At 42.8% G+C, this 27,855-nt stretch overlaps 1 protein-coding gene across 3 annotated transcripts in view; it reads right to left on the minus strand.

Moving 5' to 3' along the window:
* Positions 1–27,855, minus strand: part of KIF5A (kinesin family member 5A) — a 211,707-nt gene that overhangs the window by 79,256 nt on the left and 104,596 nt on the right. For all 3 annotated transcript variants that reach the window (XM_073613783.1, XM_073613782.1, XM_073613784.1), the window contains exons 8-11: positions 27,045–27,169; positions 9,323–9,427; positions 4,618–4,766; positions 1,712–1,860 (exon numbers count right to left, since the gene is read on the minus strand). In XM_073613783.1, coding sequence (XP_073469884.1) covers positions 1,712–1,860; positions 4,618–4,766; positions 9,323–9,427; positions 27,045–27,169 — 528 coding nt within the window. The remainder of the gene's footprint in view (positions 1–1,711; positions 1,861–4,617; positions 4,767–9,322; positions 9,428–27,044; positions 27,170–27,855) is intronic.

Genomic DNA, 27,855 nt, shown 5'->3' on the forward strand with positions numbered 1-27,855 from the left:
CCGTCAAATGCAGCCATTTGTGCCCATCATATGCAGCCACTTGTGCCCAGTATATGCAGTCACTTGTGCCAATCAAATGCAGCCACTTGTGCCTATAGAATGCAGCCACTTCTGCCCATCAAATGCAGCCACTTGTGCCCAGTATATGCAGTCACTTGTGCCAATCAAATGCAGCCACTTGTGCCTATAGAATGCAGCCACTTCTGCCCATCAAATGCAGCCACTTGTGCCTATCAAATGAAGCCACCTGTGCCAATCAAATGCAGCCACTTGTGCCCATCATATGCAGCCATTTGTGGCCGTCAAATGCAGCCACTTGTGCCCATCAAATGCAGCCACTTACCCTGGCAATAAAAACATTTGAGAGAAAAAGCACTAAATGTCTTGCACAACCCCCCGCTCGGGGCTCGCAGCTGCTGGCACTTGCAAACCCCCCCTCTGGGCTCGCAGTTGGCACTTGCAACCCCCACGCGTCGCTCGCAACTCTAGACCCCCCCACCCCCGCAGGAGGTCCGCCACTTACCCGAAGAGCATCCTCTGTGTCTCCACTCTCCTCCTCTCCTCCACACTCGGGCAGCAGCAGCGGCGGAAGTGTCCGCTCCTCTCATGCTTTCTCCGCTTGCCAAAGTGCCACTAGGCATCCAACAGGTTTGCCTGGAGCTTTGGCCAATCAGGAAACAGGTCTCACTGACCTGCCCCCTGATTGGCGGGGAGGCACTCTAGTGTGAAGATAGCGAGAATTCATTCACTATGGTCACACAATTGGGTGGGATCAGGGCACGCTCTCTGCGCCCGAGCCCACCCTTTTTAGAAGCCGATTAGAGCCTCTGGCTCTAATCACGTGCTTAAAAAAAAAACAAACACCCCTCCCACCCCCGCCATAGGAATCCATGTGTCCAGTGTCCTGAAAGGGGACAGGAGCATGGATAGGGAAGGGGGGGCGGTGCCCATGCACCCTCAATGCACAGGCGGCCACTGCTTGGGACCTTTTTGCACCCCTTAACATTCTTTGATAAAGTATGCACAGAAACCAGTCCTTTCGGTACAATATACCTTGCCAACATCCCCATGATCATCAGACTTGGTCCCATATTTTTAGAAATGGGAAAAGGACCTAACGGTTACATCCATACATCCAAGTACAGACATACAAAACTATACACTTTGCCCATAGATTCTCTATCAGGTTATAAACTTCTTACATGATAGTAGAGGGTCCTCACCATCCTTTATGTCCTCCACTTCTATTCTAAATGATATTGGCCCATTGCTTCACTATTACTACTACCCCAAACTTTGAGGCTTTGAGACAGCAATCATCCAAAGGTCAACTGCCTCATGACACGTTTATTTTCCTACTTGACCACAATACCATGTCACGGAAAACCTATCTATGCTCATTAATAATTTACTTCATCATCATACTAGAGCCTGTGTCTCCTCTTGTTTCTAGAAATAGCTATAATAGCTTCCAAATGTCCACCCCCCTACCCTTTATCGTCCTATAAGTGTTGCAAAATCAAGTGCACTGGAGAAGGTGCAAGGTATGTATGGAATGACAGCACATATGGACGAACAGATTGCCATTGCTTTATTGTTGTACAGGATCACAAAAAAATGCATACATAGTGATATACTGTAATTTGTACTTTCCATGCAATCTTTTAATAATAATTTAAAAAAAAATTAAAATAAAGAGGCTATTCCTTACCATTCCTCCAGCGACTGAGTTCAGCCTCTAGCCGTTGAATGGTCTCTTTCATGGTCTTGTTCTTCTCCTTCTCCTTCTCAAACTTCTTCTTCCACTGCTCAGCTGTCAGCTCCAGGTTGACTGATGCAGTGTTCTTGATGGTCTTGGCTCTATGGAGAGTGTTATAATAAACATTTAAAAACAAATTATTATTTCAAACAAAAGGACACAATGGTATCAGAAGGCTTAGATTGAAAACACAAAATACCAAAACCAAACAATGATTACTAATTTGAACAGATTTAGCCCAAAGAAATAGACCACCATCTTACACCTCTATAGGTACAGGCAGTAATTTAAAGTGTATCTAAAGAAAGACCACAACGAATGAGCTCAGGACACCACTGTCGGAAGAATAAATACACTGACCAGGTTGGAAATTTCCAGCTCATAGCATTATTCTCTTGTGTCACTGAAGAGATACAAGTGAGGGAAAAAAGTATTTGATCCCCTCTGGATTTTGTACGTTTGCCCACTGACAAAGAAATGATCAGTCTATTATTTTTTATGGTAGGTTTATTTTAACAGTGAGAGACAAAATAACAACAAAAAATCCAGAATAACGCATTTCAAAAAAGTTATAAATTGATTTGCAATTTAGCGAGTGAAATAAGTATTTCACCACTTCACAAAACATGACTTAGTACTCGGTGGCAAAACCCTGGTTGGCAAGCACAGAGGTCAGACATTTCTTGTAGTTGGCCACCAGGTTCGCACACATCTCAGGAGGGATTTTCTCCCACTCCTCTTTGCAGATCCTCTCCAAGTCATTAAGGTTTCGAGGCTGACGTTTGGTAACTCGAACCTTCAGCTCCCCCCACATATTTTCTATGGGATTAAAGTCTGGAATCTGGCTAGGCCACTCCAGGACATTAATGTGCTTCTTCTTGAGCCACTCCTTTGTTGCCTTGGTCCTGTGTTTTTGGTCATTGTCATGCTAGAATACTCATTCATGACCCATTTTCAATGCCCCAGGCTGATGGAAGAAGGTTCTCACCCAAGATCTGACGGTAAATGGCCCCGTCCATCGTCCTTTTGATGTGGTGAAGTTGTCCTGTCCGCTTAGCAGAAAAACACCCCCAAAGCATAATGTTTCCACCTCCATGTTTGACGGTAGGGATGGTGTTCTTGGGGTTATAGGCAGCGTTCCTCCTCATCCAAACACGGCAAGTTGAGTTGATGCCAAAGAGCTCCATTTTGGTTTCATCTGACCACAACACTTTCACCCAGTTCTCCTCTGAATCATGTTCGTTAGCAAACTTCAGACTGGCCTGTACATGTGCTTTCTTGAGCAGGGGGACCTTGCCGGTGCTGCAGGATTTCAGTCCTTCACGGCGTAGTGTGTTATCAATTGTTTTCTCTGTGACTATGGTCCCAGCTGCCTTGAGATCATTGACAAGATTCTCCCATGTAGTTCTGGGCTGATTCCTTACCGTTTTCATGATCACTGAAACTCCACGAGGTGAGCCCCAGACTGAGGGAGATTGACAGTTATTTTGTGTTTCTTCCATTTGTGAATAATCGCACCAACTGTTGTCACCCTCTCACCAAGCTGCTTGACGATGGTCTTGTAGCCCATTCCAGGCTTGTGTAGGTCTACAATCTTGTCCCTGACATCCTTGGACAGCTCTTTGGTCTTGGCCATGGTGCAGAGATTGGAATCTGATTGATTGATTGCTTCTGTGGACAGGTTTCTTTTATACAGGTAGAGAGTGCTTCTAATCTCAGCTCGTTACCTGTATATAAAACACCTGGGATCCAGAAATTTTGCTGATTGATAAGGGATCAAATATTTATTTCACTCAATAAAATGCAAATCAATTTATAACTTTTTTTAAATGCTTTTTATTTATTTATGTTTTTTTTATCTTTGTGGTTATTCTGTCTCTCACTGTTAAAATAAACCTACCATTAAAATTATAGACTGATCATTTATGTTGTCAGTGGGCAAATGTAAAAAATCAGCAGGGGATCAAATACTTTTTTCCTCACTGTAGGTAAAACATAAGGAATGGATTAAAAAGTGGGAAAATCTAGAAGAAAAATGTGTGCATAATTTTGCTTTCAACAATAAGTATTAGCTATCATTTTGGGCTGCAATACTCCCTTGCAAATTGTACTGATAATATTGACGTAGATGACAGTGCAAGATTTAGCATAGTGGATATCTTAAACAGTTAGGCCCCTTTCACACTGGGGCGGTGGGGGCGTCGGCGGTACAACAGCACTATTTTTAGCGCTGCTATACCGTCGTTCTTGCAGTGGTATTCAGCCGCTAGCGGTGCGGTTTTAACCCCCGATGGCGGCCGAAAAAGGGTTAAAATCCCTCATACAACGCGGCTATAGCCGTGGTATTGCCGCGGTATAGCCGCGCTGTCCCACTGATTTCAATGGGCAGGAGCGGTTTAGGAGCGGTGAATACACTGCTCCTTCACCGCTCCAAAGAAGCGGTTTGCAGGACTTTTTTCACCGTCCTGCCAGCGCACCGCTTCAGTGTGAAAGCACAAACAGCGGAGGCTGTTAAGGGGCGGTTTGCAGGCGGTATTTTTAGCGCAATACCGCCTGCAAACCGCCTCAGTGTGAAAGGGGCCTTAATGATTCGTCCTTTGAAAACTGCAGATGCTTCAGAATTATTAGTGGTAGTAGATAAATACTGGTCATATTGTAAATGAAATACATTTATCACTGTTTGTATCTGGTGGCAAAAGAAAAGAAGGTGAGGTTAAAGTATAACTAAAGGTATACTTTTCACTCTTCACTATTCATTGAAAACCAAAACATCACTGGCTGCTGTTTGGCTTTAATGAATGTAGTCAGACAGATAGCCCTGATATCACACAACACAGTTTATTTTGGCATTCCGTTACCTTTGACCAAACATAAGTGTTGACTTTGTTTCTGCATCATTGTAGCTGGATGGAGAACAGCAGATAAACATGGTTGTCCTGCAATTTCCGCCCAAGGAGTCTTGGAGGATTCGGGTCATCTTACTATCTCTGTAGGGAACATATCCTTTCTAAAACACAATAAGAAGAGAAATGTTTTAAATTTGATGTTCATATTACATTGTACCGCTTTCAATATGTAATAGATACTGATAGGAATTTTTCACCCCGTCAAATATAATTTTCACACCCTGTCCTTTGTCTCCCATATTGTCACATAAGTACAACGTATGCTGTGCACATCCACATGTGTATCAGGCAATTTGCAGGTAAACCTGAAGATTGCATAAGGCAAACCACTGACACAGTTGGCCAGTTTGTATATTTATTGCACCATAGGCGAACAAAGAATCCTTGTTTTATGCAAAGTTTGCCACGGTATATTAGTGTATAGATGATTAATGGAGAATATGAATTATCTCCAATCCTGATCATATTCATACTGGAACTCCAGGTTGACAAACTATTTAACAATGAAAATATATCTAATTATATTATTATTTATGTAGAATTTTAATTTCTTTATATACAGATGCCACTCTAGCCATATATATTAAATATTTTTATAGCAATAACTTCCAGGTGTAACAGGTTTTATACTCTTCTAACAGGGAAGCATTAGCCACTTTCCACACTTCTCACATAAATGTAAATATCATCTTTTTTTTCTAGAAAATTACTTAGAACCCCCAAACATTATAAGATTATAAGATCTAAGAGACTAGAGCTAGAGAATAAAATTGTGGGTATTGCAATTTTTTATGACACACGGTATTTGCACAGCAGTTTTTCAAATGCTCTTTTTTGGGGGAAAAAAATACACCATCATAAATTTTATTGCACAAAAACACAATATTATGATACAAAATTATTTGGCAAAATATAAAAGAGTGCAGTGACGGGTCCTCTTTATGGAGAGATCTGGGGTCTATTAGACCCCAAATCTCTTCTCTGCCCTTCAAAGCATCAGATCAAACCCAGATTACAGTAGGACAGGAGAGCCCTGGGAGGCGTCAGAAGGAGGTGGGGGGGTGTCCCTTATCTGCCGCCTGTAAAAATAATATAGCGACTAATTAGCTGCTCAGATTACTTTTAATTTATTCAGCATCGCTGGCTGAAAACAGAGATACTGGGGTCATGGCTGCAACTGCCCTGGTTTAACCACTCAAACCCAAGGACATACAGGGACATCCTTCTTATAATATTAGATTTCTGGCTGCTTGCTTACTTTCTCTCTCGCTCTCTTATACACTTTCTCAATGCCTGTTAACAAGTATGTAGACCAAGAAAATCACTAAAAATTCTTTTTCTATATTGTTGTGGGTCAATAACTCAAAGAATTGCAGAATTGCAGGAAGAGGTTCAACAAGACAACCATGCAAGTAGCCTCCATGTTTCTCTTGTGACAGATTTACTTAAAGTGGATGTAAACCCTCACATATACCCAGGGAAGTGAGCAGCCTCAGATGATACACAGAGATGAAACAAATCCTCCTACATAAGTTTTACATGTATATCTTCTCTCTTCATCTTTATATACTGTTTAGAAAGTGCAGATGGTGTTAGAATTTTCATTTCCCCATTCTGCACTGTGAGAGAAGTCTTGGATTACACTGGGAGACAGCTGATTGGAGGAAAGGCACACACCCCCCTCCAGATAGGCAGAAACTATCAGAGCTGTCCTGTGAATAAAGCAGCTTTCTGCTAATCTAGTTATAGCACCCTCCCTGACACAAAAATCAGGCTGGTTTTATCATATGTGTCGGAGAATTTGTCAGAAGTTATCAGGCTGATAACAGAAGAATGGGAGCGGGAGAAAGCCACGGGACTTAGTGCTTTGAAGAGAAACAAGAAAACACTGTAGATATATGTGCACAGCTCAAATTCCATAAATTAGGTTTACATCCACTTTAACTATAAGAAACTATAGCATTGACTATTTGAAGAATAACTGCTTTTGGAGAATTGTATATTTTCCTGAATTGGATAGTTGTGGTTTGCAGTGATTTTTAGAGGCTAAAATCTTCTTGGATTTGGCAATGCCTGCACAGTCCAACTCTACAGACTTTTATGGGTCCATCTCCCAACAGGAGATATTCAGCAGATGGCCCCAGAGATTTCTAAGGGGATAAACTGTGCATATGTGGAAAGCATATAGTTGAGGTATGCAGCCATCCAATTCAGTTAAATATACAAGTGCAGGACAAGAAAGCATTCCTTAAGCTCAGGAGGGTAGGTGCCGCACACCAGTTGTTATGATCAGAAACATTTCTGATCATGGACAGACTGCTCAAACTCTTTTAAACCCTAAACCTATGAGTATCAGTTTCTGACTTCCCCAGACTCACACGAGTATTCTGACTCTGGCAGCTGGCTTGTCCCTCTTTCACTAGAAAATACTGAGATGAAAACCTACAACAATATATTCCCCTGATGATCTCTGGTAAAGATGGATTCAACTTCTGTTTCTACATAGGCTATATTATACCCTACTTAGACATGTAATAGATGTCGTTCAGATTTAGGCTCCTTTATTGTATGGACTTGTCCCTGTATATAAATCTTCTGGATGGATGTAGTAGACATCATAAACATGGTTATTGACTTCATAATTGGTAAAGTCCCTCTGTTCTCCTTTTGGGCATGCTAGATGATGTAATATCCACAACCACATAACAATTAGTTTCTTATGCAGAATACTTACTGCACCAAGAGGGAAATATCCCTTTACCATAGGTAGCTGGAAATCAGTTATAATCAAACTCTGCCTTTATATCAGCTAACATAGGTATATGGAATGAACTCTCTGTGATGTCTTGTGTTATTTCATATAAATGTTAATATCCAGTTATATTTTGTGCGTTTTGAAATACATTCAGCTCCTTTTTAAACAATCTACTGGGGTGACCAGAACTAGTTCTTGAGGGAGTCTATTCCACATTTTTACATCTCTTACTGTGAAGAAGCCTTATTGTATATGGAGGCTAAATATTTGTTCTAGGCGTAAAGAGTGCCCCCTTGTCCTTTATAAGGACTTAAAGGTGAATAACTTTACACCGAGTTCACTTGTTGTACAGGGTGAAAATATACTCCCTTAATCGCCTTTTCTCATGAGAGAATAAATTCATTTGAGCTAATCTTTCCTCATAGCTGAGCTCTTCCATGCCTCTTATCGGTTTGGTTTCCCTTCTCTGCATCTTCTTCGGTTCACAGATATCATTTATGTGAATTGGTGCCCAAAACTGAACTGCACATTCCAGGTGAGATCTTACTAATGATTTGTACAGAGGTAAAATTATGTCCCTCTCTCTGTGTCCATACCTATTTTAATAAAGCAGCTTGGCATTACAAAACTCTTCTGTGTGCGTGTTTTTTTTTTTTAATATCAAACTTTCAAATTTCTTTCTCACTAGCCAGTCATTAAAGAGTCTCTGAAAATTAGAAACTATAGCTTTGAAATAGCAGAACTCAACTCTTTGAGGACACATGGGTGTATGTCATCTGGTTCAGGTGTTTCATTTACCTAAATGTTTTTGGACCATATCAGTTTTTAGCCATTGTGATTATTCTGGGGATATGTCAATACTACCCCCATTATGAACGCCCCATTTTCCTTTGTATACGCAGAGCTTAAAAAAGGTATTTAATAGTTTGCCTTCTTATTGTCCCCAGACACCAACTGTGAATTATCTTGTAAAGGGCAAGCATGCAAATTTTTTCTTCTTTACTAATAATACATTTGAATAATTTTTTGGTGTTTGTAGCTTTCTCTTTTGCAACCTGACAATGGTTTTGATTTTTTGCGGCCTTGATTTCCGTTTTATATATTTTGTTACATTCTGTGAAACTCTCAAATGACAATAGTGTTTTTCATTTTACTATTTTTTAAATGCCTTTTTCCTATTCATAAGTTTTTTACTTTTAGTCTTTTAGGCTGGGTTCACATCTGAGCGGGTGGCAATTTCAGAGAAAACATGCTGCTGCTTAGAAGATGCATGGGAGGTACCATTAATACTAATGGCATCTCCACGCACTGGAAACCGCATCATGGTTTCCTGTACTGGGAACCTCACAGCACTATGTGGTTTCCCTGCATCCAGGTTTTGGGAAATTGTGCATGGACCTTTTCCCAGAGTTTTTTTAGGGGGCACAGCAGCCTGTTCAAATGAATGGGCTGCTGTTCCTGAGCAAACCCAGCCACCGGAAAACAAATAGATGTGAACCAGGGGTTAAAATTATTGCCCATGAGAATCTTTTATATTTTTAGTTGATACTGCTATACATAGAAAAATGAGAGGTGTACTTATGAACTTATGAACCTCCTTTGAATTGTAAGCATAATTATTCCCTTTTCTTTCCTGTTTTTTTTTTTCTCTGTATTGTTGTTGTACAATGCCATTCTTTTCAATAAAAATATATTAAACAGAATTGTTTACACCAGACACAGCTATGTCTAAGCACTTACTGTCAAATACTACTCAATGTATTATTTGGTTGCATACATATGTAATTATGTTCTTTTTATAAACTTTCAAAAATCGTAGCTGGTAAAAAATATGTTTCCATATTATGCAGTGATAGCCTCTTTCACTGGTTATGCTGTTTATGCAGTGTATTTGACACTTACCGATCCTTCTGCCAAGGATGAAATGACATTTCCCAGAGCAGATAAAGACTTGTTGATGTTCTTGGCCTCATCCAAAACAGCACCTTCAGCTCCAGTTTTGCTAACCTAATCAAGCAAAGTAAATTTCCATAAATAAATGACACATACGTATGTTATTAACACTGTATTTTAAGGAAAAAGTTATAAGTTATTTGAATACAACTGCAAGGGAACTGAGGAGTGTATACCAGGCCAGACCATGTTAAACAGGTGATTGTTTTTGTATTTTTAATCATTACAACAAAACGTTCATGGAATACACAACTAAGGTTCTATGGGCTGGTGACAAAATTCCTGCCAAATTTATGATTTTATGTATATATAAAGTTGACCTTTCAGTGTCTTTACAAGCATGCATGGATTAATTCCCAACATGCCAAAACATACAGCAGTAGTAATGTTTGTCCAAAAAAAGTTCTACCTTTTATCATTCGTATACACCAGACTCACCCTTACCCTCTACTCACCCTCCCTTGTTTCCCTCCCCTTGCCTTTCAACTTGTCAATGGTATCCTTATTCCCCATGTTTGTGCATGTCCCCATCTCCCCATCCCATAATAGCGATCTTCTACAATGATAGGTTCTCCATGCTTTGTCATGTGGGCATTCTGTAACAGCTCAAGGTACCATCCTGGGTATTGACTATTCTATGTGACATTCTACAGAATTTTTGCCTCTCTTATTCAGTTGCATTTTTCATTGGTGTCTGTTGTGGTCACTATGGGGCTGATTTACTAAAACTCGGTGGTGGGTCACCCGCACCCCCCCCACCCCTGGTTGTTTGGACGGTTATGAGCCTGGCACTTACCCCATCTATGGTGCAGGCAGCGATTGCCTCCAGGCGACGGCTTCCCCTGCATCTCTCCCTCTGCATCACGACGGGTTCCGCCGTGCGTCTCCTCCCTCCTCCTCCTAGGCCAATTGGAACACTTTTCCTTTCGGCAAATCGGGAAACTGGTCTCAGACCAGCTTCCTGATTGGACGGGAGGAAAATCACTGTGACAATAGTGTGACATTCGCTATTGTCATACACCTGGGTGGGCTCAGGGTGCAGTGCTTTGCGCCCCGAGCCTGCCCTTTTTTTAAGCCCATTAGAGCCTCTGGCTCTAATCATGTGCTTCAAAAAAAACAAAACACGTTTGGAATCCGTGCGTTGGGTGCCCCGCATGTAGATTAGGGGACTGGATGCATAGATGGGGGGGCGGCGCCTGTGTGCCCTGCATCACAGGCCGCCACTGCTAAAACTGTACAGTGCAAAATCTGGTGCAGCTCTGCATAGAAACCAATCAGCTTCCAGTTTTTTGTCAAAGCTTAATCGGACAAGCTGAAGTTAGAAGCTGATTAGCTACCCTGCACAGCTGCACCAGATTTGGCACTCTCTGGTTTTAATAAATCACCCCCTGTGTTCTTTGTACCCGCATATTGCCTTACATAGATATTGTATATATTAATAATACTAAAAACTTTAAATCCAAGTGACTTTGCCTTGGCTGGTCTTTAGTATTCTGCATGCAAGAGGAATCATTTTCTCAGTCTCCTCTCCACCAGTGACCAGACAGAAACACTGTAACTTTTTAGTAAATCAGAAGGTGGAAGGCTGGATTAGGGGTGGATCTTGCTTAGACATTTGTGAACAAGAACTACGCAGGCACTAGGATTTGCATGATTGTATCATCTCTGATGCAGCATCTCATTTCAGAAATTAAAAGCTGTCCCTGATCCCCCGCACCTTTCACTGGTTCTTCCTGCTGACTTCCATGTCACTATGGGACTCAGTAGTGAAGTGGAGGTCAGCAGGAGGAACTAGTGGGAATACTTCCAGCACTCTTGGTTTCCCATCTAACTTTGGGGGAGCATATCTCAGGAGTGGACTGGTGTGCGGCAGCATTGGTAGCAGAGCAGGAACGGTAAGTATTTACACAATTTTTTTTTTTTTTTTTACAGCTATGCCTTTCTTGGGAAACATTTGTATAGAGACAGTATATCTTTAAAGCGGAATTCCACTCACTTTTGAGAGGTGGTATTAAATGAAAGAACACCTCTCCACTCCTTGTTTTTGGATATTTAAGACTTTTTTTTCTTCTTCTATAGTACCTTTTTTGTAAGTACTGAGTGTACTTCCAATCCAGCCGGGCCCCGGCCGAGGACGTCACGTCCTCTTCTGCGGCGAGCCCCCCCCCCATTGTCTTCTGGGACCTGTGTATGTCCCAGAAGACAAGCTGGCCATTCACAAAGTGCCTGCAAAGTCGGAAACCGGCAGTGAAGCCGCAAGGCTGGAACACCACTTTAAGTTTACAGAATCCACAATTTAAAAAGAGCCTTATGAGTATGTGCTGTAGCGAAAACAAGGCCTCTTTTGCTGCTGTAAATTGTTGCTGAACAAAGAAAACAAGTTCTTTGATCTTTTGATCTGGAAACGCTGTAACCAACGTGCATTCCACCGCAACCAGAAGTGACGTTGTTTGGACTCCGGATCGGAAATTATTGTCAACCTCAAGATCAAAACTTGTTTTCTACATGCCTGTCTTTTACTGATGTCCTGAAGTACACTGAAGTACAATTTTTATGTGCGATAAACCTTCCAGTGTTTGCAATACTTCACTATTGGTCCCCTTTCTTGTTCTGTTTTTGGTAAACATCTTGAGTCCTGTTGAAAAAAAATTAAGGGGAGATCCCTACCAGACTGTGTCATCTATTGCCCACCACCAGATTAAAGCCTATTTGACCCCTAGACTGAAAAGCTGGGAGTCCTTGATCTCTGGTGAGTAGGGACGCAAGAGGGGTGTGTGCCACATCACAGAGTGAAGTTTTTGAGCACTTCAGCACTTTAATGAAGATTGGAGCACAAGAGCACTTTATTTGGGACTTCATTTGTGATTTCATTATTAGTATTTCACAATTTTGCATCACCTTATTTGTTCAATTTCTTGCAAGCGCTGTAATTATATTTTACTGTTTTTTGGGTGATTAGCACTTTGTATAGCAGCTGAAATTCACATTTCTTTTGTCATTATATTACATATCCTAGCAAGTTATTTATCTTTGTTCAATATATAAAAACTTTATCCCAAATGTAAAAAAAATGTTTGCTGTAACTCTCAATCTTTATCAGTGCACACATGAAATCCAAAGGGATCCACACAGCAGCTGGAAATATGCAGTGAGTATAAAATATATGAATCAAGACCAGCACTTTAAATGTCTTTAAACAGTATCCCAGTATTTGCAAGCTATTCTTATGTCTTCAAGATGGTTAAACTCTCACCATATGTGATGACCCTCAATAAATATGGGTCAAATAAAGCTCAATTTCATAAACCATTAGTGGGTCTTCTCTTCATTCCATCACATTCAACTCTTCCTCCATATCGTTATATCACCACACAAACAAAAACAAGAAACAAAAAGACAAAACAAAATATGGTGTAGTATGTTCAAATATCTAAAATTCTGTAAAAACAATTATTGTGTTTACGTCTATAAATGGGTATGTGTTATGCAACACCCAGTGATTTTTGCGCTCTCCATTCCCGATGCCTCATCTACTCTTACCAAATACAACTGTTCAACTTTAATATATCATGAGTTCCCATTTTCCACCATCCGCAGACATTTTCATCTTTGAAATCCTCCAAAGTTTTTTTGTTGTAGCAAAAAGCAAAAACAGAAACAAAACAACAAAGTTTTATATAAATCCCAAGTACTCCACAATAATTGTGCTCACACTCATTTGTGACTTTAAGTGTGAAAACCTTAAACCCCCCTGTGGTCACACTCCATAATTCCCCAAATGCCAGTGTACCTCACCAAAAGAAATGCCCACATGTCACCGGGCTAAATACACTTTTAGTTAATTCCTCTCTATACACTGCCCTTCCAAGTTCTGTACTTTTAGCAATTATAACAGATGGTTTCCATACAAAAATAAGAAAAAAAGACCATAGCGAAGAATCCACTTTTAAAATCATTTTTTCACTACTAAATGTGCTTACATATGCCGAGAGATCACATAAACCAGATTCCAAGGTAGCCAACCGGACACTTCCAGTTCCGGCATAATCTGACATCATTCTCTGATGTGTTTCATTGGTTAACTTTTTCAAAGGCTAGATGTGAGCACAATAATTGATTGTTAATACAGAATTTTAGATATTTTAACATACTACGCCATTTTTGTTTGTTTCTTGTTTTTCTTTGTGTGGTGATATAACAATTTGGAGGAAGAGTTGAATAACATGAAGAGAAGACGCACTAAAGGTTTTTGAAATCAAGCTTTATTTGACACATATCCATTGAAGGTCCTCTCATTTTGTGAGAGTTTAAACATCTTGAAGATATAAGAATAGCTTGCAAATATTGGGATAAAGTTTAAAGACATTTAGGCTGGGTTCACACTAGTGCGAATTGGATGCGGATTTCTCTCTATGGAGCCAGTTTGCACATCTCCACAGCGGCTCCAGTGCGAAATGCACAGGAATCCTGTGCGTCTTTTGATCTGTTTCAGGTCCAAATTTAGCCCAAAACTTGTGCTGAAATTGGACCTGAAACTGTGAATGGAAATGCACCGGACTCCAACTGTGAGCCAGAACGTGCTACGGTATGAACCCAACCTCAAAGTGCTGGTCTTGATTCATATATGTTTGCTGTAACTGTTAGCTGAAGTTTAACTTTAATTTGTTAGTCAAGTCCATCTAAATTTGCCAAGTCTAACACTAGCCTTCCACAGACTGACAATGCTGCCATCCGAAGCCGTCTGTTTTACTACTTTATCCAGAATGCACACACCCTAAGACAGGAAGTATGTTGCTGGCAGGATCACCAGGTGAAATAAAAGGAAAAAAAAAGCCTAAGGCTGGGTTTACACCTATGCGATGGCAGACACTTCATGTGATTTGCACCGCATTGCTGTGCAGATCACATGCAATGTCTGTGTGATGCGAATTCAGCCATACAGTTTGTGGTGCAGGACCCTTTTTTTGGTCTGCACTGGAATCGGATCACATGAGTGTTCACACCTATGCGATCCGATTCTTGTCCAATTTCACAGTTCGGACTGTGATTTGCGAACTGATTTGGGGGTGTTATTAACTTTCTATTGACACCCGCAGCAGTTCGCAGAGTGCAGTGTGAACTGCCTGCTAGTTAGATGCGATGCGGGGAACCCACACAGGAATGGTGCTGGTTCCCGCATCGCATATGTGTGAACCCAGCCTTATAAGGAAGACGAATGCAGCCACCACATCTAAAGATGGGTAAGCTGTAATATATTACATTTTCAGTTTTGGGGGCTAATACTGCTTTAAGTGTCCATGCATTTCCCTTGATGCATTAGCATTGTAGAACAGTGACTGAGTAACTAGTGAAACAAAAATGAGGCTTGCAGTTCAAGAAGCATTAAAATAAGTCAGCAACATCAACTGTCAAAGTTCTATACTGACCACTTCTTTTTAATTAAAGTGTTTGTTAACCCAAAAAAAAAATAATTCCGATTCTGGTCCCTTAAAGCAGATTACACAGCACAGCGCTTGTGCTGTGTAATCTGCTCCCCTCTAAACTGTAAAGAAGAACTCCCTGAATCTACCACTTCCTGTATGCCCTCTCTATACTGACCACGATAACCAGGGCTACTCAGCCCTGACCACAGTGATCAAAGTACATCCCTCCATCAGACGTAGCTGTCCTCTCTGCTCTCCTCTCTACCCCCTCACCCCCTCCTTCCTGCATGTCAGTGTCCTCTCTGTGTCTCTGTCTCAGCCTCGCCCTCCCCCCCGCCACTACTATTTAAAATAAAAACTCTAAAATTGTCACTGCCAGCCCCTCTATTAGAGGCTGGCTTACCACACTATCCAAGTGCTTTGTAAAAACGAGTGCTCTAGATACCTCTTTAGACCTGTCCTCAGGTCGGTCACGTGACTCGTGGCCGCTTTACAGCTCCGAGACATTGCTTCTGCGGGAGGTCACGTGATCTCCACGGCCCCTCCCGCAGAAGCAATGTCTCGGAGCTGTAAAGCGACCACGAGTCACGTGACCGGCCTGAGGACAGGTCTAAAGAGGTATCTAGAGCACCCGTTTTTACAAAGGACTTGGATAGTGTGGTATGCCAGCCTCTAATAGAGGGGCTGGCAGTGCATAATATTTTAGAGTTAACAAACGCTTTAACATGAGACACAAAAAAAACAGATAGAGGAATATTTGCCACTAGCATAGTCATATGAGGAAAGTATTTGGAGAGTGGCTTAATTTCGTTAATTTAAGTTCTTTTCTGTACCACTGAAGCAAAATAATACAATCATTTGGCAGCAATCTATTTCAGAAATGTGTCCATTGTTCATTTCCCTTTTTGCAGAATTCTGCAGTCTGAGACAATACAGACAGTCTATGAAATGAGTACAGAGCAGAAATCAATATGTCTTGTTCAGCCTGAGCTCACATCGATTTCACAGTATTCCATGCAACTATATTTCATAGCTTCTATCCTGATGATTGTGCATAATTATCAGTAATGTATTTCTTTATGCGGCATCTATTATATGTACCATGACTCCTGAGTACTAAATGCTCCTTGTGAAATGAACAGTCAACAAAATCAGAAATGTAGGAAAGAAAAACAGAAAATAGCAAGTTTTAGCAGCTCATCTTGTAGAGCTATAAGGAAGAATCAGCTTCCAGTTTTTTGTCAAAGCTTAATTGAACAACCTAAAGTTAGAAGCTGATTGGCTACCATGCACAGCGGCACCAGAATTTGCACTCTCCAGGTTAACCACTTAAGGACCGCCTCACACCGATTTACGTCGGCAGAATGGCACGGGCAGGCAGAATCACGTACATTTACGTGATCTGCCTCCCGCGGGCGGGGGGGCGATCGGACCCCCCCCCCCCCCCGGTGCCCGAGGCGGTGCGCTTCTGACCAGCGGCGATCAGAGATGAGGGGGAGACCATCCGTTCGTGGCCCCCCCTTGCGATCGCTGCCGGCCAATCAAATCATTCCTTTGCTGCTGTATGCTAAACAGCAGCAAAGGAAATGATGTCATCTCTCCTCGGCTCGGTATTTTCCGTTCCGGCGCAGAGGAGAGAAGACTTCAATGTGAGTGCACAACACATACAGTAGAACATGCCAGGCACACAAAACACCCCCCTTTACCCCCCGATCCCCCCCCCCGATCACCCCCTAATCACCCCTCCCCCCCCCTGTCACACTGACACCAAGCAGTTTTTTTTTTTTTTCTGATTGCTGCATGGTGTCAGTTTGTGACAGTTACTGTGTTAGGGCAGTTACTGTTATCCCCTTTAGGTCTAGGATACCCCCCTAACCCCTCCTAATAAAGTTTTAACCCCTTGATCACCCCCCGTCACCAGTGTCGCTAAGCGATCATTTTTCTGATCGCTGTATTAGTGTCACTGGTGACGCTAGTTAGGGACGTAAATATTTAGGTTCGCCGTCAGCGTTTTATAGCGACAGGGACCCCCATATACTACCTAATAAATGTTTTAACCCCTTGATTGCCCCCTAGTTAACCCTTTCACCATTGATCACCGTATAACCGTTACAGGTGACGCTGGTTAGTTCGTTTATTTTTTATAGTGTCAGGGCACCCGCCGTTTATTACCGAATAAAGGTTTAGCCCCTTGACCACCCGGCGGTGATATGCGTCGCCCCAGGCAGCGTCAGATTAGCGCCAGTACCGCTAACACCCACGCACGCAGCATACGCCTCCCTTAGTGGTATAGTATCTGAACGGATCAATATCTGATTTGATCAGATCTATACTAGCGTCCCCAGCAGTTTAGGGTTCCCAAAAACGTAGTGTTAGCGGGATCAGCCCAGATACCTGCTAGCACCTGCGTTTTGCCCCTCCGCCCGGCCCAGCCCAGCCCACTCAAGTGCAGTATTGATCGATCACTGTCACTTACAAAATACTAAATGCATAACTGCAGCGTTCGCAGAGTCAGGCCTGATCCCTGCGATCGCTAACAGTTTTTTTTGGTAGCATTTTGGTGAACTGACAAGCACCAGCCCCAGGCAGCGTCAGGTTAGCGCCAGTACCGCTAACACCCACGCATGCACCGTACACCTCCCTTAGTGGTATAGTATCTGATCGGATCAATATCTGATCCGATCAGATCTATACTAACATCCCCAGCAGTTTAGGATTCCCAAAAACGCAGTGTTAGTGGGATCAGCCCAGATACCTGCTAGCACCTGCGTTTTGCCCCTCCGCCCAGCCCACCCAAGTGCAGTATCGATCGATCACTGTCACTTACAAAACACTAAACGCATAACTGCAGCGTTCACAGAGTGAGGCCTGATCCCTGCGATCGCTAACAGTTTTTTTGGTAGCATTTTGGTGAACTGGCAAGCACCAGTGGCCTAGTACACCCCGGTCGTAGTCAAACCAGCACTGCAGTAACACTTGGTGACGTGGCGAGTCCCATAAGTGCAGTTCAAGCTGGTGAGGTTGCAAGCACAAGTAGTGTCCCGCTGCCACCAAGAAGACGAACACAGGCCCGTCGTGCCCATAATGCCCTTCCTGCTGCATTCGCCAATCCTAATTGGGAACCCAACACTTCTGCAGCGCCCGTACTTCCCCCATTCACATCCCCAACCAAATGCAGTCGGCTGCATGAGAGGCATTTTCTTTATGTCCTCCCGAGTACCCATACCCAACGAACCCCCCAAAAAAGATGTCGTGTCTGCAGCAAGCGCAGATATAGGCGTGACACCCGCTATTATTGTCCCTCCTGTCCTGACAATCCTGGACTTTGCATTGGTGAATGTTTTGAACGCTACCATTCACTAGTTGAGTATTAGTGTAGGGTACAGCACTGCACAGACTAGGCACACTTTCACAGGGTCTCCCAAGATGCCATCGCATTTTGAGAGACCCGAACCTGGAACCGGTTACAGTTATAAAAGTTAGTTACAAAAAAAAAGTGTAAAAAAAATATATATATATATATATATATATATAAAATAAAAAAAAAATAGTTGTCGTTTTATTGTTCTCTCTCTCTCTATTCTCTCTCTATTGTTCTGCTCTTTTTTACTGTATTCTATTCTGCAATGTTTTATTATTATTATGTTTTATCAAGTTTGCTTTTCAGGTATGCAATTTTTTATACTTTACCGTTCACTGTGTTTTATTGTTAACCATTTTTTTGTCTTCAGGTACACCATTCACGACTTTGAGTGGTTATACCAGAATGATGCCTGCAGGTTTAGGTATCATCTTGGTATCATTCTTTTCAGCCAGCAGTCGGCTTTCATGTAAAAGCAATCCTAGCGGCTAATTAGCCTCTAGACTGCTTTTACAAGCCGTGGGAGGGAATGCCCCCCCCCCCCCACCATCTTCCGTGTTTTTCTCTGGCTCTCCTGTCTCAACAGGGAACCTGAGAATGCAGCCGGTGATTCAGCCAGCTGACCATAGAGCTGATCAGAGACCAGAGTGGCTCCAAACATCTCTATGGCCTAAGAAACCGGAAGCTACGAGCATTTCATGACTTAGATTTCGACGGATGTAAACAGCGCCATTGGGAAATTGGGAAAGCATTTTATCACACCAATCTTGGTGTGGTCAGATGCTTTGAGGGCAGAGGAGAGATCTAGGGTCTAATAGACCCCATTTTTTTTTAAAAAAGAGTACCTGTCACTGCCTATTGCTATCATAGGGGATATTTACATTCCCTGAGATAATAATAAAAATGATTAAAAAAAAAAAATGAAAGGAACAGTTTAAAAATAAGATAAAAAAGCAAAAAAATAATAAAGAAAAAAAAAAGCACCCCTGTCGCCCCCTGCTCTTGCGCTAAGGCGAACGCAAGCGGCGGTCTGTCGCCAAACGTAAACAGCAATTGCACCATGCATGTGAGGTATCACCGCGAAGGTCAGATCGAGGGCAGTAATTTTAGCAGTAGACCTCCTCTGTAAATGCCCAGGTGGCACAAAACCCCCTCAAATGACCCCATTTTGGAAAGTAGACACCCCAAGCTATTTGCTGAGAGGTATAGTGAGTATTTTGCAGACCTCACTTTTTGTCACAAAGTTTTGAAAATTGAAAAAAGAAAAAAAAAAGTTTTTTCTTGTCTTTCTTCATTTTCAAAAACAAATGAGAGCTGCAAAATACTCACCATGCCTCTCAGCAAATAGCTTGTCTGCTTTCCAAAATTGGGTCATTTGTGGGGGTTTTGTGCCACCTGGGCATTCCATGGCCTCTGAAACTGTGATAGGCAGTGAAGAGTGAAATCAAAAATTTACACCCTTAGAAATCCTGAAGGCGGTGATTGGTTTTCGGCGCCCCGTAGGCAGCTAGGCTCCCAAAAAGTCCCACACATGTGGTATCCCAATACTCAGGAGAAGCAGCTAAATGTGGGACAAAAAAAAATAAATATTCAATGGGTTCAACATGCCTCTCAGCAATTTCCTTGGGGTGTCTACTTTCCAAAATGGGGTCATTTGGGGGGGGGGGGGTTGTACTGCCCTGCCATTTTAGCACCTCAAGAAATGACATAGGCAGTCATAAACTAAAAGCTGTGTAAATTCCAGAAAATGTACCCTAGTTTGTAGACGCTATAACTTTTGCGCAAACCAATAAATAAATGCTTATTGACATTTTTTGTACCAAAGACATGTGGCCGAATACATTTTGGCCTAAATGTATGACTAAAATTGAGTTTATTGGATTTTTTTTATAACAAAAAGTAGAAAATATCATTTTTTTTCCAAATTTTCGGTCTTTTTCCGTTTATAGCGCAAAAAATAAAAACGGCAGAGGTGATCAAATACCATCAAAAGAGAGCTCTATTTGTGGGAAGAAAAGGACCGTGCAATTAGCAGTTAAAGCGACGCAGTGCCAAATTGGAAAAAGTCCTCTGGTCCTTATGCAGCATAATGCTCCGGGGCTAAAGTGGTTAAGTAAATCTCCCCCATTGTGTGTTCCTCTTCTCCTCAACAAAATCAGCACATTACACCAGGCATACCAAAGGGAATTCCTGCAAGCATGCTGGTCACGAGTAATAATACCAGCTAGTGTGGCCTTTAGCATGCCACAAATGGTTCAGGAGGGAGGCCTAAAAAAAGATGGGGCTAAAGGGGGGTGGGGTGGTGGAAGTGAGCAGGTAGGAAGGCAAATCTCTGGCCATTTTTAACATTAATAGGCAAGCTACTTTCAAAAAAGGGCATAAGAAGCTAGGCACTGCCACGAGGGACATTTAACAAAGCAATCATTTTGTGTTTAGCAACAAAATGTAGGCACTGTTTAGCAGTGTTTTGGGAGGTTTTTTTTGCTTTATTTATTTTTTATTTTCTGTTAGGTTAAAAAAATGATTTAGTGTTGGGCTTTAGTGTTTCAGGGTTTATTTGAGGGCTGTATACGTTGTTTATTTTTTGTTGGTGCACAGTGTACACTTTAAGGCTGGGTTCACACCTATGCAAATTGGATTTGGATTTTTCCCGCTTCCAATTCGCATGGTAGGAGTTTGTGGCCGGCACTCTATGGAGCCGGTTCACATATCTCCGCTGCGGCTCCGGTACGAATTTGCACAGGGGTCCTGTGTGTCTTTTGGTTCGTTTAAGGTCTGAATTCATCCCAAAAATTCAGGCTGAAATTGGACCTGAAATGGTGAACGGGGACGCACTGGATCCATGCTGTGAGCTGCATGCGGCAACAGTGTGAACCCAGCCTGACACAAGCAAAGCTGCCCTGTTTGTAGCATGTCACCACATACTTATGCAGAAAGGTAGCGTGCACCGAAACACCACATATTTATCCTCTTTATTTCCCAATTGTTCCATTAAAGTGTTACTAAACCCAGCACCCTTCATTTACTATATCTGGTCTCCCACAGTACACAGAACAGGTAAATGCAATTATTTTAGTAAAAGTAAACTGCTAAACACCTTTTCTCATAGGCAGTATATAGCAGTCTTGTGACTTCTATCAGTGTCCAGACAAGCACTGGTTAAAGCTTTAGGAGGAGTTTTCATTCTCCTCTGACTGTCCTATGAGGCTGCATGACCCCTGACGCTCTGTCTGGACATTGCTGATTGGCTCTGTGCCGATCACATGCACCCTCCCAAAAATGAAATAAAAAACTCTCTAGCAATACACACCAAACTGAGAATGTGCAGAGTGCCCCCAAGGCCCTGTACTATTAGGGGATGGATTGGGGACTGTGGAAGAAGGAGAGGATCAGAGAAGTCAAGATCAAGCAGCCTTTTTACACAATGTGCTGCATTAATCCCTTAGGTTCCACAGCGAGTATAACAAGCATGCTTTACTGCATATACAGACTGATTTTACTGTTATGGGTTTAGTAACACTTTAAATTTAAACAGTAACATTTAATAAAAGAAAAGTATCAGGAAGAACTAAGGTGAGATGCAGGGGTTTTGGTTTGGGCCACACCATCTAAAGGCAGGACACGTTTGTCTTTTCTATCTCAGAGTAGTAGACAGCCACCGTATGTGCGGGAGGTAGTGAAGTGGCTGACAAAACCTTTCTCTTTTTCCTCCTCCCAGGTGCAGAGCAACCAGTTGGCAGTAAGTGCTGCTAATGTACCCTTTCCCCCCCTCTCCTCTGCCACTCCGACCATAGCCCTGCACACGGGGGAATTGCTGGAGGTCGGGGGAATTTCATATATTGAGCATTAAGAAAATTGTGCCATGACCATAGAGGGAATGGAGGGTTCAGCAACACAGGACATGGCTGGGGGTTGCAGTGAATCTGAGGTGAGGGTATGTGTTGCTTTGGGTCCAAAACGTTCTTACATTTTTTCCAGAAGATGCAGTGAGGTGCTACAAAAAAACAGCTCTTAGATGGGCTGTCAAGAACAAGTGCCCAATGCGTTCTAAACACCTAAAGGCATATTCCAGTGTTGTTACCATGATGGCATGTGAAAAAACACATGCAGCATACCGGCTGACCTAAGTTCATAGGAAAGGCGGTCCAAAATGGTTACAAAGAATTAAGTCTGGGAAATTCCTGCAATTTTTTACAATGACCACAAACCTCAAACAATTAGTAAGAAAGTAAGCAAATGCACACTCAAATCACCACATCAGGGTTAATTACATAAATAAGGTGCTGAAACCAGATTAGGTTTCCTCAAGAAAGACACAGAAATAATATATTCTAAATAAATAATAGGCACCACACCACTAATTTTTCACTTTTAATATATCTATGAAAGGAAGCATCATATAAAGACTTAACAGTAAACTGTAGTACATGCCCAAGATCTCCCCACGGTTCCTCTGTCTAGACAAAGGCAAACTCTAAGCTACAAGCATCATAAACTTTTTTCATTAGAACAGGGAGGAGATCAGGGTTAAGGCCGGGTTCACACTGGAGCAACACGACAGCCGTCCTACTTTGGATCCGACTTTGCCCTGCGACTAGAAGCCGACATATGTCTGACTTTCAATGAACGGGGATCCGACTTGGATCCCCGCCAATATCAGGCACTGTGTTTGGTATGAATCTTGAGGGGGAACGCCGCACCAAATTTTAAATGAAAAACCGGCATGGGTTCCCCCTCCAAGAGCATACCAGGCCCTTGGGTCTGGTATGGATTTTAAGGGGAACCCCCTACGCCGGAAAAACGGCACGGGGTCCCCCCCAAATCAATACCAGACCCTTCTTGGAGCACACAGCATGGCCGGGCAGGAATGGGGGTGGGGACGAGCGAGCGCCCCCCCTCCTGAACCGTACCAGGCCGCTTGCCCTCAACATGGGTGGGTGGGTGCTTTGGGGCAGAGGGGCGCCCTGCGCCCCCCACCCCAAAGCACCTTGTCCCCATGTTGATGAGGACAAGGGCCTCTTCCCGACAACCCTGGCCGTTGGTTGTCGGGGTCTGGGGGCCCCCTTTAATAAGGGGGCCCCCAGATCCCAGCCCCCCACCCCATGTGAATGAGTATGGGGTACATCGTACCCCTACCCATTCACCTAGGGAAAAAAAAAGTGTCAATAAAAAAACACGACAGGTTTAAAGTAATGTATTAGGCAGCCGCTGGGGGTCTTCTTCCGACTTCGGTGGTCTCTTCGTTCTTCTCCGCGTTCTCTTCCTTCTTCTCCGCGCTCTCCGGTATCTTCTGCCGGGCTCCTCCGATATCTTCTGTTTTTTTTCCAGCTCTTTTGCTAGCGGTGGCCCGGTCTTTGCCGTCTTCTTCCCTCTTCTCTTCTTCCGATGGTGACACGACGCTCTCTCCCACTGTAATGCCGTATGCGCGGTTCGCAATGACTTATATAGGGATTGGGCATGCTCACAGGGTGATGTCACCCGGTGACCCCGCCCCTTATTACGTCACAGTCCCATCATGCCCCAGGACTGTGATGTAATAAGGGGGCGGGGTCACGGGTAACATCACCCCGTGACCACACCCCATCCCTATATAAGTCGCTGCAGACCGCGCACACGGCATTACAGTGGGAGAGAGCATCGTGTCAACATCGGAAGAAGTGAAGAGGGTTGAAGAGGGCGGAGAAGACCGGGCCACCGCTAGCAAAAGAGCCGGCAACAGAGCAGAAGATAGCGGAGGAGCTCGGCAGAAGATACCGGAGAGCAGGAGAGGAACCGGAGAGCGCGGAGAAGAAGCCGGAGACCGCGGGGGAGAAGGAAGAGACCGCAGAGAAGAAGGAAGAGACCCCAGGAGCCTGAAGAAGACCCCCGGAGCTGCCTAATAAATTACTTTAAAAACCTGTCTAGTGTGTTTTTTTTTTTGACACTTTTTTCCTAGGTGAATGGGTAGGGGTACGATGTACCCCATACTCATTCACATAGGGTGGGGGGCCAGGATCTGGGGGCCCCCTTATTAAAGGGGGCTCCCGGATTCCGATAAGCCCTCCGCCCGCAGACCCCAACAACCAACGGCCAGGGTTGTCGGAAAGAGGCCCTTGTCCTCATCAACATGGGGACAAGGTGCTTTGGGGTGGGGGGGCCGCAGGGCGCCCCCCTGCCCCAAAGCACCCACCCCCCATGTTGAGGGCATGTGGCCTGGTACCGTTCAGGGGGGGGCGCTCGCTCATCCCCACCCCCTTTCCTGACCGGCCTGGCTGCGTGCTCGGATAAGGGTCTGGTATGGATTTGGGGGGACCCCCACGCCATTTTTTCGGCGTAGAGGGGTTCCCCTTAAAATCCATACCATACCCAAGGGCCTGGTATGCTCTTGGAGGGGGAACCCATGACCTTGGCTTTAAGCCGGAAACGGCTTTGTTCCAGTCTTCTTTCTGTAAATGCGGAAGCGATGTCACAACGTCACTTCCTGTTTACTCGGCTGCCAATGACGCTGTTTAAAAAAAAAATGACAAAGAATACTTTGAAGTGCCAAGGAGGGATTTGGGGTCTTTTAGACCCCCGATCCCTCCATAAAAAGTACCTGTCACCACCTATTAATGTCAGAAGGTATGTTTACATTCCTTGTGACAGCAATAAAAGTGATACTTTTTTTTTTTAAGTAACAATGTAAAAAAAATAATAAATAAATAAATAAATAAATATATATATATTTTTTTTTAAAGCGCCCTCAACCCCATGAGCTCGTGCAGCAAAGAAAACGCACACATAAGTCGCGCCCGCATATGTAAACGGTGTTCAAATCCTCTGTAACTCTAACATGGTAACCGTTATTTTTTTTAAAGCGTCGCCTATGGAGATTTTTAGGTACCGTAGTTTGCCGCCATTCCAAATCTCTATGGAGATTTTTAGGTACCGTAGTTTGCCGCCATTCCACAAAGCATGACATGTTGGGTATCTATTTACTCTGCGTAACATTATCTTTCACATTATACAAAAAATGGGGTTAACTTTACTGTTTTCTTTTTTTATAATTCATGAAAGTGTCTTTTTTTTTTTTTTTAAATAGCATTTGAAAGACCGCTGCGCAAATACAGCGTGACATAAAATATTGCAACGATCGCCATTTTCTTCTCTAGAGTCTCTGCTAAAAAATATATATATATAATGTTTGGGGGTTCTATGTAATTTTCTAGCAAAATATACGGATTTTAACTTGCAAGCAACAAATCTCAGAAATAGGCTTAGTCATGAAAGGGTTAAGCTTGGTACACACTAGTAGTTTTTCTTCATTCAACCCAGCAGGGCTGAATGAAAAAGAAACTGACAGCTCAAGAGGAGCCGCTGTACTAACTTTCCGATGTTTGTACAGCAATCTCCTCTGCTGTGCTATTGTGTTCTGACAGGGGGACGACCCCCCCCGCCAGAACACTCTGGTCAGCTCTCTCAGCCATTAGCTGAGAGCGCTGGTTGGGAGCCGTTCGGCAGAATTTTTTCGGTCACGCCCCATCGGCTGCAGTACACACAGGCCGAATGTCGCCAGTTCAATGCCGCCCAACATTCGGCCCGTGTGTATTAGGCTTAAGCCTGGAGCTCCTCACCATTGTAATGAAAATGTATATGATGCTTGCAGCTGAGAGTTTGCCTTTGTCTAGATATAGGAACTGTGGGGAAATCTTGCATGTACTACAGTTTGCAGTTATGTCTTTATACGATGCTTCCTTTCAAAAAATATATGAAACTTGGAAAGCTATCTATTTGGAGTGCTGCCTATTATTTATTTAGACCATGAACGTCAAACCAATGGTGGCAGCGAACCCATACCTCGTCCTCACCGATGTTTATTTTTCCTCACTAACCTCTTGAAACACCTGCAAAGAGCATATGGGTTGGTACTGACACAGCAGGGGGCCTGCATGCTCATCTACTGTTGGAATACAAGCCTGTATCTACCATGTTAGTATACTTTGAAGGGGGGCTATGCATTTTGTTTTTAACTTCTCAATAAATTACACAGAAACACAAAAAAAGAGGGGGGAGTGCAATCATAACCACTTCATTCCTTCAGTCATGTAATACATTATGGTTTTCCAGTTGAAAGTCAGTGCTGATCTACTTTGAAGAAAAGTGTTACAAACCAAGAGCAATTAAACAAAGCATTTAATTTAGAAATGCATAAGCACAGGCTATATTCATTGTAAACCACATGTGAAAAATATGTAGATCCAGAGACATAGGCAGTGAAAGACATATGTGAACCTTAACTTTTTCTGTAAGTCAAATGTCCTATTTCTTCTAATGCTTAGTTTGAATTCCCTGGGTTGGTGCATACTTATATTACATCAGCATTTCCTTCCATAGAAGTCTATTTTCCACAGGAAAGTGGTATGGTTTCTCGTGCCACTCAAACCTAAGTCTCACAAAGCTTTACCACATTTTCAAGTCATCGATGAATCGTGACTAGAGAAACCATGATAGGAGCTCTCCAGCACCCCAAGAACATCAAGAAAAAAATTTGCTTGCAATAAGTGTAAATCCTGCCAACAACTAGAAATTTCTGTGTACTATTATTTCACATAAATGATCTCTAGTGTGTTCCTTTTCATGACGTTACATTTTGACTTTATATACTATATGTTTGTGCCAACTTGGAGCTCATTTAATAAGGCCTTCAAAGAGTATTGATATTTAGAGTAGCCTTCAGAAATCCATCAATATCTCAGTTTATAAACAGAATAAGATCAAAAGAGGCTAAAAGAGGGTAGCTTTTAACCTCTTTTATTCTAATTACTAATGCTTTGACGACTGCCATTACAACACTTTGTTCTTTATTTGAACATTGCTGGAAATATTCAGCCAGTGCAATCATTGATGAAACAAGGCTCAGTATACATACCTTTTCACTACCAGCCAGGTCAACCAGATATAACTTTCCACTTAGTTTCTGTTCAGTCTCCACATTCTCCTGTTTGATATTAATAAGGAAGATGCTGTGACTTCGGGAGCTGTGTTCATTCATGTCTGGAAAAAACAACAGCGCGTTAAGAGTAATGGACGGAGGCATAGAAAGAAACGGATAAGCAATGATAAGCGCCAGTGAATGGCAAACAGAATAAGTTGAAAAAATTTAATAAAACATCACACAACCAAACTTGTTTATCATTTGTCTACAGCAGAGGTCTGTCCTGGTGTCAGTGGGATTAAACAATGCCACATCTTTAGTGGGTTGAATAGTGCCCCATTGTTGGTATTAGTGGGAGGAATAGTGCCCCATCGTGGTGTCAGTTGGAGGACTAGTGCCCCATTGTTGTGTCAGTGGGAAAAACAGTGCCCCATCATTGTTGTCAGTGGGAGAGATAGTACCCCATCATTGGTGTCAGTGGGTGGAAGGGTGCCCATCATTATTATCAATGGAAGGAATAGTCCTCCATTGTTGGTGTCAGTGGAAAGAATTATGCTCCTGTTGCTGGTGTCAATAGGAGGAATAGTGCTCCAAGGGCCGGATAAAGGCAAGAAAAGGGCCGCATCCGGCCTTTCGGGTCACAGAATGGAGACCACTGGTCTTGAGCAATAAGTGTTCAGTACTGCCATCAGTTAGACTCACACCTTCACCAGACAATGACGACTGAAATAAGAAAAGGTTAGAACCTCTGTCAGTTATTTGTAAACCTTCAGTAAAAATTCAGTGAGAAATTTGCTAGAAATGG

Source organism: Aquarana catesbeiana, linkage group LG02 (assembly GCF_042186555.1).
Source record: "Aquarana catesbeiana isolate 2022-GZ linkage group LG02, ASM4218655v1, whole genome shotgun sequence".
Classification (NCBI taxonomy): domain Eukaryota; kingdom Metazoa; phylum Chordata; class Amphibia; order Anura; family Ranidae; genus Aquarana; species Aquarana catesbeiana.